Source organism: Gossypium hirsutum, chromosome D13, assembly GCF_007990345.1.
Source record: "Gossypium hirsutum isolate 1008001.06 chromosome D13, Gossypium_hirsutum_v2.1, whole genome shotgun sequence".
Lineage (NCBI taxonomy): Eukaryota > Viridiplantae > Streptophyta > Magnoliopsida > Malvales > Malvaceae > Gossypium > Gossypium hirsutum.
Window position 1 is genome coordinate 54,049,149 of NC_053449.1, and position 11,927 is coordinate 54,061,075.

General features: G+C 33.7%; 1 protein-coding gene across 1 annotated transcript; it reads right to left on the reverse strand.

Annotated features, from left to right (window-relative positions):
• Positions 1 to 3,541: 3,541 nt before the first annotated feature.
• On the reverse strand, positions 3,542 to 7,170 carry LOC107919857 (CBS domain-containing protein CBSX6). Its single transcript, XM_016849256.2, has 3 exons — positions 6,716 to 7,170; positions 6,109 to 6,484; positions 3,542 to 4,734 (listed from the first exon to the last, which is right to left on the reverse strand). The coding sequence occupies exons 2-3, from the start codon at positions 6,450 to 6,452 to the stop codon at positions 3,804 to 3,806; spliced, it is 1,275 nt and encodes a 424-aa protein (XP_016704745.1). The 5' UTR covers positions 6,453 to 6,484; positions 6,716 to 7,170; the 3' UTR covers positions 3,542 to 3,803.
• Positions 7,171 to 11,927: the final 4,757 nt, after the last annotated feature.

The window sequence follows — 11,927 nt, forward strand, 5'->3', positions numbered from 1 at the left end:
GTAGGTTCGGTAAGATTTATGTTTAACCCATCGAACTTACTAAGCTTTATTAAGCTTACTTGTGTTGTTTAATGTCTTTGTAGATTTTTGTGAGGATGGAAGATCGAATCAACACATCAAGTCACACTATCCAACTTATTCTGGTAGTTTTTGAAGCATTAAATATGATTTATATGGCATGTATAAGGATTGATGTAGATTATATCAAAGTTGGATCGCATAGATGTTATGAATGATGTTTTGTTTACATAATCAACTTAGAAATATATTTTGGTTTGGTAATGAAGTAAATTTGTGATGTAGGTGTGAATAATGTATGCTTATAGGTATTTAATTAGTAGTAAATCTTAGTGAAATTTGTTAAATGGACTAAATAGGTAAGTTTGAGTGTTTAGAGTATATGAGATGATATATTGTGTATAAAACATGATTTTGACTTATTTTGATTGCTTTGTTATGGTATATTGATGTGTTAAAGTGTTATGTTTAGGTTGATACCTAAATGGGTGAGAAATGTGGCCTTGAAATGGCCTAATTTCGTCTACATGGGCAGAGACACGGGCATGTGTCTCAGCCGTGTGTGACACACGGCCTAGCACATGGGCGTGTGGTTTGGCCGTGTGTCCCTTGTATCTATTAAATTGCAAAATAGATACCCAGGATTTTTCAAACGGCCTAGCACACGGGCGTGTGGCTTGGCCGTGTGACCCCTGCACCTTAATATTACAAGTCAGTATGCTCACACGGCCTAACACACGGGCATGTGGCTTGGCCGTGTGACCCAAGTCAGAAAGCACCCAAGTTTGGACACGGTCTTAGACACGGCCGTGTGCCCCTATTTCAAATGCCCACACGGCTTGAGACACGGACATGTCTCTTGGCCGTGTGGCTCACACGGCCTGGCCACACGAGCGTGTGTCCCCTGCTTCATTGAAAATTTTTGATATTTTCTAAAAAATTTTCTGAGTTTTCAGTTTAGTCCCGATTTATTTCTAATGTGTATTTTGGGCCTCGATGGCTCATATAAGGAACAATATGAGTGATTATGATTAGTTTCTGATATGTATGTTAAATGATATGAAATGTTAGTATTGATCTGAAAAGTCTAGTAATACTCCGTAACCCTGTTACGACGACGGATAAGGGTTAGGGGTGTTACATCCACCATAGCGTAAACTATCAATGACACATTTAGGTGCCAGATGTTGGGATTCATCAAGAATTCGAGCAGGATGCATGCTTGAATTCTTGGACCAGAATATGACATCCATTCAAACTATAGTACAAAATAATAATTTCAATTATATACTTATTGATAAATTTTGAATCCTTGCGTCAATATTATATAATTAAAATTTTAGAAATACTAACCTTCACTTTCGATCGCTGATCTAACAAGAGAGCCGTATATCTTGAAGCTCCTACGGTAATTCCACATAAGTCGGCCCATGGTTCCACCTATTGAAATAATACGTTAATACAAAAAGTTAATGTTTAAAATTTTTTATTATGGTAAATATATTATCTAATGAATTTTGCCTTGTTACAAGTGGGAATCTATAAGGGCAATCAACTCGAGAATGTAAAAATGATAGTTGGTACCACGCCTATGGTTGTAGTAGGAGCATGCAACCACTGTTTTTAATTTTATGTGATTGCGTCGCCCATCACATCTATTGGTACAACATCGCCAACATCGCTAATCCCCAATTGAGTTGGCTCATTTCTTTTAAGTCCACGAATTGTAGTATCCACCTTAAATGTACAAGATATTGCGATTTGTTGGACATTAGAAAACCCTCGATTATTCTAATGATATATGCTTGAACGTATTGTTCCCTTTTAAGTGGACTCAACTCTGCACCGAGCTCATCGAAATTTCTTTTCAACCAATTCATGTCTGTCTGGGCACTATAAATCCTGTCTGGAACCTTCACTAACAGTTGGTTGCATACGACTTTCCAATTGCTAGCGACAATTGAGTCCGTCACTACCGGCGCATCCATGCTATAACCTAATATGTAAGTGCATGTCCTCCAGTGTGATTGTACACTTGCCACATGAAAGATGGAATGCGTGTGTCTCGGGTCTCCATCTTTCCACCAATGTGTTGACAAGTGTGAGGTCCAATTTACACTTGCAAGCATCCGGACCTTGTGAAAGAATCTCGCATCTCTCAAATATGGTTCAATTAAAGTCGGTGGAGGAGCATATAGATTGTGAATATATATTTCCAAAATCCAATCTTCCACCTAATTATAAAAAAAACATACAAAATTTTAAATTTCAATATAACAACTTAAGAATGAAATTAAATTAGATTAAAAATAATATAAATACTTTCGTACCATTTGCAATTGGAAGGCTGAAATATGTTTGCCATCCAAATGAATAAGAGAATTGACCATTAAGAATTTAAAAAAATAATTAAATTTCGTAATACAAAATTAAATAAAAACGTTAAGACAATTTTAATAGAAGTTGAGAGAATTGAGAGAGAATTAAGAGAGAATTGAGAGAGAACTAAAAAAATGAAAAAAAAATGAAATTGAGGGATTTAAAAGATTTTCTTTACCGTTGAGGGCTAGAGAAGTAAATGTTGGAATTCACTCGTCGTGGGATAGCAGTTGAGAAAATACGTCTAGTTGAAAATATTTTCCTACAAAATACACTAAAAACGCGCCCAGCTCAACTTGTTTTAAAAAATTGACCTAATCTTATAAATATTAAAAAAACGACCTAATCTCATAAGACATTTTCCCTTAATTTAGCCGTTGAAAATGGTGTTTTTAAAGGTATGTGAAGCAAAATCTGAAAAGTTCTTCGGGTACAAAAGAAACCCATGTTTCCGAAGAGTTGAAAACCAATAGTGTTAGCTAAAAGAACAAAAATGCACGCAATCAACTGAAAATCAAATTAAAGAAATAAACACTATAAATACTGTCAGGAGTCGGCAAAACAAAGTTTTAAAGAAAAAAAAGAAGAGAAGGAACCCATTAATTACCAAATAGAAGACATATATAGATGTGAGATCGTGGAGAAACGGCAACGGAGTTGATAGGTTAGAGTATTGGGGGGACGGGTCTCAGCAACAGTAGCACATGTTCCTCCATTGTCGTCTTCAGGCGACAAGCTGGGTTGTTGTTTTCCCATTCATGCATTGTTGGCTCAAGGATAGCCGTAGGGACAACACATTGTCCCACTCCCGACTCTATTGTCGAAGCTCGGATTCTAATCAATTTGACTTTTTAGATTTGATTTGATTTCTCTAGAAACAAATTTTCATTGCTGGGCTGGATCTCTCCATTTCTCATTAGATGAAACATAGTTAATATGAACCACAATAATATCAGACCCCAAATGACAAGTCTTCTTCACCCAACATCATCACTTTCTTTAAAGAATTTATTATTACTTAAATTTAATTTCTACTTTTTTATCAAAAAAATTACCAGTTAAAATAAATTTTATATTTATGGTAAAAGAATTATTTATAAAAATATTATTTTCTTAAAAATAATATTCTTTCATGGAATTGATGTTAAGAAAGAGAGTTTATTATAGATATTCTTATTCATATTAAATTTAAGAAAAAGGTAATACAGTAATACGTTCAATAATATAATAACAATGTACTTGGTACCAGGTAATAAAAAGAGCATCACAAGATCATAAAGCACATATATGAATTTTTATAAGCACCATTTTCAATCCCCAATCCCTCTCACCAACATGCTGCATACGACTCACCTCCTGCTGTAAGTACAATATTCCAACCCAGAATGGTGAAAAAGGAGGGGAACTCAACTTTGAATTTCGGAGGCAAGCTCCGTGATGGATCGAGTTGAGGGAATAAATGCAGCAGGTTGCTTGGTCACTGCGACCAAAATGTCAGCATAACTGACCATGCCGACCAGAACATCATCATTATCATCCTCAGTCACCCATACATGGTTTGCCCTATGGGATAGCATTTGAGCCATAACTGCGGCTAAAGAACTTGAAGTTTTGCATGTCAAGGGTGCACTTCTGCCCCTATACATGGTCCTCCCCATACCAAAACTCGGGCTCACGGGATTGAACCCGATGCTTCTACTACTGAATTTTCTTGCCCTTGCTGACCCACCACCATTCGCTACCTTATTATCTTCAACTGTTGAATTAACCGAAATATCAGGAAGCAATCTTGAACTCACATTATCCTCAGCCCCCATAACAAATTGTCCGGCTGAGAGGTTGGCTAATGCCCAAGCTGCAGCTAAATAGTCACATTTCCATAGTTTTGAGGCCGAGATTTCTCCTAAAATCTTATGGCGGCCATCTTGTGTGACCTCCACAACGGCAACTGCAGTGGGATCACCGGGGTGTTTTTGAGTTGCTTCTACAGCTGGAAGGGAGGCTTCAATTGAGCTATAGTTTAGGTTAACAACTCCGAGTGAGGAAATAGAGGACAGGGGAAGAGGAGCTAGTGCACCAAGGCAACCGATGAGGAAACGGATCATGTCTTCTCTTGGGAGACAGCAAAACTTGTCACGCATGTAAGCGGCAGCAGATGAAGAGGAAGGGCGGTTGGCATTAGCAATGAGGTTGTTGCTGCTACCGTTATCAATGTTCTTGAGCCATTTCCCATTATAAAGAATTGAGAATCGCTTGCTCATGCCTTTCCATACCTTGCTCTTTGGAACAAGAAGTCGTCTCACACCCTGCTTCATCATCTCGAGTGCATCTATCAATCTAGTCCAACAACAAAGAATTATAACCGCTGTTAGAGAACATCAAAGGCAGAACCAAAATGAACTTTCTTTTATCCAAAAATGAACCTTTAGGTTTTGTGAAATTACAAATTAATATAATAGTAAAATTACACTTAGCCCTCCCCCCAAATTATATCCGACCCCCTAAAGCAATTTTCTGGCTTCACCTCTGTGCTTTGTAGCAACACCGGAAAATATAGAACTATTGCTGGGTACACAAAACCACAAGCACAACAAGCTTCAAGGTTTACTCTTTGTTATCCTATCCCATAAAAAATCTAACATAAACAACATTTTATGTAGTGAACAATAAATATATTTGAACCGCGCGTAAATATGCTTAAACATAAAGGAAAACAATGAGCTTCTAAAATAAGATAACAGAGTGGGAGCGGAAGCAAGGGTGGACACAATCATATTTTCTCAGAAAAATATTCTCAAATATATAGATATCGGTGTTGTCAAGGGCACAAGATGCACCTCAGGCGTTAGGCAGTAGAACCCTTATATTGCCTATGATGCAAGGTGCAGAAAAAGCACTCGCCCATATTAAGTAAGATGTAATATTTGTACGTGCATATGCCTATATATATATATGGAATAAGCTTAAGGTGCAAATTTAAGATAATAAACTCTAAAAGTAATCCAATTTATTCAACAAAACATGCAAAATTTTCTTTTTAGGGGACAATATCCATGTCAATTGTTGAATACTCAAATATTGAAAAGTAGAGAGTTTGATATTATCATTGTTTACTAATTACTAATAAAGTTATATTTAGTAATAAAAAATAGAAATAAAAGAGTTACAGAAAAGTTCAATCCAACTGACTTTTCTACCTTGTTCACCTTAAGATGCGTGCCTAAGCGCACCAGCATGCGCTTCACCCGAAAGGGTCTGAGGTGCTTTTATTGTCTAGCACTCAGACACTGCAGGTTAGGGTCAAGAAGCAAGTGTTAAAACCACTCATAGATATAACCATTTGAGTCGACATGTAACAAAATCCCGCTTTGGAAGCAAATCGTGTAAAGCTCATATGAACACACACATGCAGTACATGATTCTAAGGACCAAGATGCAAACCAAACCAAACCAAAGAAAGGCACATCACATATCCCCTTAGTAGAGAGAAAGTCCGTACAATCAACGCTCAAAAACAAGAATCAGAACTCATGAAAAATATCTCCTTCCACTAGAAATAATAAGAAACCACTTCAACATAAATTTCAAGTCATGATCGCATTCTTATGAGGTTAAGGTCATAGGTCAATTATCTGAAATAGTTAAAAATTCCAACATTTTTAAGCTGAAAAAAAAAAGCAAGCGATTAAACATAAGCAGAAATGAACTAACCTGGTACCAGGATCAACAATCTTCAAGAGAGTATTATTAGGGACAACAACATCAGAAACTTGTGTTTTCATAGCTTTGTCCTGATCTTCCAAACACTGAGTTTTAGCTAAAAAGGAAATGATATCAAGTGAAGTTAAAATACCAACAAACCTCTGTTGTCTCATTTCATTGTTTTCAATCATTCCCACATGAGAACTTCTCTTCCAAACCGGTATCCCACACTCAGTTGATCCACCTATTGCTCTTATAGCTGATTCAACTGTCTCAACATCGCAGAATTCAACCAACTCAGGCTTCCCCACCGTCAGATCCCCCACTACATGGTACAACAGCACCGATGCCATTCCTTAAATTTTCCGTTTGTTTACTGAGAATACTGAAAAAAATAAAATATATAAAAACAAAGAAAAAATCATCATTAAGACCTGAATCATTCATCCTGTTTCAGTAAAGGTTGTTTCTATTTGTAAATACCGGTTTGGCTTAATCAATTTAAAGTTGAATATTTTCCTTCGCTTTCCTACTTTCTCTAGCCAACCAAACACAACAAGAAGAAGAGTGGGTTTCCTACAAAACTTACATAACTTCAATTTACAATAGAAGATACCTTGTTTCTAAATAAAAGATCTGAGTGTTTTTTTCCCCTTGGTTCACCTTCGGAAAGAAAGAAAGATCAGGGATTTTGTTGAAACCGGGAAAACCGGTGAGAAGGAAGAGTTATAAGAGAGAATGGAGGAATATAAGGAGGAGGTGAATGCCGGTGATAGGTAATCTATAAAGGATCAGAAGAAAGCAAAGAGTTGGAGCCATTGAAGATCAGGAAGAAGAAGCAAAGAAGCAAAGTTATGGAAACGAAAGCCCATTCACGATGATCTATGACTTCAAATCTAGAAAGGATTGGTGTGGCAAACAAGCCTGAATTTAGGAGATAAATAGATTCTTTTTGTTTTCGCCTTCTTTGGGTGTTTTTGCCGAATAATGATAAGATTGAGAAAAAAAAAATAGAAGTCTGCCAATTATTGAGAGAAGTGGCTAATTAGTCCAGCTGTCGTTTATTTATTTAGTTCTTTTTGACGGAGAAATTATTATTATATCTATTAAAATAATCTGATGGATTATCAGTTTGCCACATGTCTACATCCTTTCCTAGACACCTGGCATCATCACATGCCAAGCTCATTTAATTGTTTTTTTATTGATTTATATGATATTTAAAATTATTTGTTAATTGTTATTATTACTTTTTAAAAAATAATGACTTATTTGGCATTTTTTACTTTACAAAAAATATCATTTTAGCATTTAATTTAATTTTTAATTTTTTTAATATTTAAATTTATGTTTTTTTGTCAAATCACCTTAAAATAGACGAAAAAATTGATGTGACATACATGTGGATGATACATTAACATTTAATTAATTTTGTTTAAATTTTAAAATTTTAAAAAATTAATTAAATATTGACATGTCAATAAAATTAACAAATGCTAATTTTTACATCCATTTAGACTAAAATTTAAATAAAAAATAAAATAATTACTTTTTTTTATAAAGTTAAAAAGTTGAATAAGTGATTATATATTTTTAAAATAATGTATATAAGGGGATGGTTGCGTATGTTAACTCAAGGGTAGTTTTCTATTTTGGCAGATTCAAATGTTTTAGGATAATGTATTTAAAGAGTAAGTAATCATGTTAACTTATAAATAGATTAGACTCGTAAAGATAATTTAAAATATTATTTTATTATCTAATCATTTTATTTATATTATCTTTTAATGTTTGATTTTTGTATTTAAAATAATTGATTTACATGACAACTTACCAATCAATTTATAATTTATATCTAACATGATAAACAATGATTTTAATTTTATTAATTATTTCTATTTTATTTTAATTCTTAAAATGATTAATTTGTGCATTTACTTGCATGTAGCCCGGCCCGACGGTCCGCCCGAAAAATAGGAGGGTTCAATTCAAAATATAGGCCTGAAATATGGGTTTAGGCAAAAAAATGAGACCCGTTTAGAAAATGGACCGGGCCTCGAGTAAAACTTTTTTGGCCCAGGCCCAATCTGGCCCGACCCGAATTATATATTATATATATTTTTATTTTTAACCAAACATATATTTTTATATATTAAATATATATTTAATATGAGTTGGATCGGGCCGGGATCGAGTTTAGCAATTTTCTCTCCGGCCAGGTTTGGACAATTTTTTAGACCTATATTTTGAGTCGGGCCGAACCCGAGCCTATAAAATGGGCCTAAAATTTGTTTAGGCCCGGCTCAAACCTAGCCCGGCCCGACCCATGATCACCTCTACTTGCATGTTGCTTAAATTCTATATTAGATCTGTTTGAAAGAAAAATATTTTTAGTTTTTTTCTTTCTAAATGTATATTTAAAAGAGAGTTATGAAATTTTAAGTATATTTAAAAGAATTAATGCACGTATTTACAACTTAATTTAATTTCTTTAAACCCTGACGAATGTAGTATTAGTTGAACTAAATGGGCCGGTCTTAATTGAGTGTTTATTTCCTAGTAGAGTAAGAATGTCTTGAGTGAGAGTGAACAATTATATAATAGTGAGGTTGTAAGGTAGTTGTACATAAAAATCAGTTAGTATCTGATTGAATAGTACAAAGTAATTAAATGAAAATTTAATTAGACCTCTTCATAAGTCGGGCTATTTGGCCTGAAAGTCTGCTCGAAAAGTGAGAGGGTTTGGATGAAAATATATGTTCGACAAATGGGATTGAACAAAAAAACTAAGGTCTGTTTAAAAAATCGGGCTGGGACTTAGGTAAGGATTTTTTGTCCCGAGCCTTGCCCAACCCAACCTGAATATGCAAAAAAAAAAAACTGCAGTTTATATTTTATATTATTATTTTCTTGTTGTTTTTTCACTAATTTGCTACCATTTCACAATTATATTGCTACTATTTTGTTGCTACTATTTGGATATTGTATAACTCTTATTTTATTGTTAATTTTGTTACAATTTTAGAGGTATTTGCTTGTTAAGTTACACCTATCTTAGTGTTACTTAAGTATACATATTTTATTAAAAGTTATTTTCAATTTGTGGGAAAACATTTATTTTAATCTTTTTAGTATTTTTGATGTATTATATTTTTGAATATATATACAAAAAAAATAATACAAAAAAATTAATATGGGAGGGCTAGGTCGGGCTCGGGTTTTAGAATTTTTATTCGGACCAAACTTGGGAAAAAATTTAGGCCCATTTTCTGGGTCGGGCCTAGGCCTAGCAAATGGGCCTAAAATTTTGGTTGGGCATGACCCGAGCCCGCCCATGGACACCTTTAAGTCTAATTACTAGGATAATAATTATATTTTCTTGTAACTACAAAGAATTGAAATTCCCTAGACGTGTTTGGCCGATAGAGTGTAATTATATCGTAATTTCTTATATCATGTTTGGTAGTACAAATTGTAATTACACAGTTACATAATTTATATTTTTAAAAATATTAATTACTATAAAAAATTATTAGTATGATAAAAATAATTTCAAAACAAGTAATAAAAATTGAAATCAAATCATCATATGTATTATGCCAGTCTAAAAAGGTAGTTGATAATACAATTACTAATAAAAATAACAAGAACAATACACATTATATGCAATTTTATCTGATTGTTCTAATGCATATTTGTTAGGTTATTCCCCTTCTAATATTTAACATATGCTCATTATCATATCATATGGTGGTCCTTGACTAAGTTTATCACCATTTGAATTTGAATTTACACTATTAATATTATCAAGATCTCTTTCTTCCATGTACTATTCGAAGTATGGATCATCTCAATTCCACATATGATTTAAGTTATGAAATATGCAACATGCTAATACCATTCAACCTTATTTTTTCATATTATATTGAGGTGATATTGTTAATATGGAAAATATTTTTCTAAAGCATCAAATGTATTCTCAACTACATTTTGAAGTCTTGAATGTCTGAAATCAAAGAGTTTGTGAGTTGCCTATGGTGCTTGTATTTGGCACCACTTTCTCAAATGGTATCATTGTTGGGAAAAAAAGGGTTTGAAAATGGTTTCTTGCATAGTGAAAAATTACAATTTTAAAAACCCAGTCGGTTTGTGATATTTATAGCAATAAACTTTTTTCGAAATCGAACATGTATTTTCAGCTAGACGGATCCTTATTGTTCCTAACCTTCAACCAAATAGTCTTCTCCGCTATTATTGTACCACGAACTGCTTTGAGTGTGGGCTCGAACGAATTCGAATCAAACACAGAACTATAAATTATTTACTTTACTTTCAGTGGGAAAAAATTATCTTTTTAATAGAAACCATTAGAATTGTTATTCCGGGAAATAGAATTTATACTTAGAAAATAAATTCTTACTATTTTCGGGTAGAATAACAAAATCTCAAAGTTTAGTGTTTATCCCTACCGATGCCATCTATTTATAGAGAGAAGAAGTAAAACTCTTGTTGAATTAGTAGAAGTCTATTTCGATAGAAAAACAAAATCTTAGTTCAACTAGGAAAGAGAGGGGTGATAACCCTAGTTAAATATACTAGGGTTTGTCGTTCCATGTATTAACATTGACATACAACAGGGCTGACCAACTATAATACGATTACAAGAGACCATTGATGGAGGTCACAGGTCTTGTTTAGGGACCTTCTCCCACTCAATCTTTTAAAAACATGCAAGGTTTTTAATGTCTGGTTTCAATCATGAATGATCAATATATGGATGAAAAATACATATACATTCTTTCCCTAAAGTATATGGCATGCTTATCATACATCTGCATGAAAACACATTTGTAGTCAAATAACATCATGCTATCACATATAAAAGCATAAAATTTAAATGACTCTGGCTAGCCAAAGTTTCCATGATTCTATCCTAGAAAAATAATAAAATATAAAATTCACCCCAAAACATACTTTAGGTATTTTATTTTGCCACCACAGACTTCTGTTGTGGTACTAGTTCACGTTGTCATCATTGTTATTTTTCCATCGCCGTTGTTGCGCCATTGCAGCTACCGATGACCATCGCCAAGCTACCACTAGCCACTGCCACTAGCCACCATTGTTGACCTCCGCCGTCGACCCTTGCCATCGATCATCATCGTCAAACCATCGACAACCTCCACTGTCAAACCACCTTCAATCTATTACTGGTTTGACTAGGTCGGGTTTGTATCGTCTTAATCAGCCTAAATGCATCTCGGTTCTCCAAGTTTTGTAAAAAATATAGGTTGCAAAATTCCTTTGTCTATTTTTGACTCACATAATTTATTCTAAAATAATAAAATAAATCATGTATGGAGATGATAGTTCATGGTCTAGTTTACATACTCGAAAATAATTAATAATTACATTCAATTTTCTAGGAACCACAACTTTGACAAAATTATTTTATCATATATAATAAAATAATAGCACACATTCATTCACATACATAACACTAAACATGATGATAATTACAAGAATGCCATATATTATCAAAAATTAATCACGCATGAAGAAGAGAGAAAAAATTCGGTACCGATTTATACTAAAAAATAGCACAATCTGGTTCTGATACCAATTGTTGGAAAAAAATAGTTTGAAAATAATTTTCTTAAACAACGAAAAATTAAAATATTTAGAACCGAGTTGGATTGTTATATTTATAATAATAAACTTTTGTCTGAAATTGTATCTGTGTTTTTTGCTAGACGGATCCTTGCATTCTCAAATTTCAATCGAACGACCTTCTTCGCTATTCTCATATCATGAACTGTTTTGAGTGT

What these genes read in the sequence shown, in the direction of transcription:
- LOC107919857 (XM_016849256.2), bottom strand. Translation starts at nt 6,452, where the DNA reads ATGGCATCGGTGCTGTTGTACCATGTAGTGGGGGATCTGACGGTGGGG. An exon ending in ATTGTTGATCCTGGTACCAG is followed by an intron (nt 4,735 to 6,108) that starts GTTAGTTCATTT and finishes TTGTTGGACTAG; the next exon opens with ATTGATAGATGCACTCGAGA.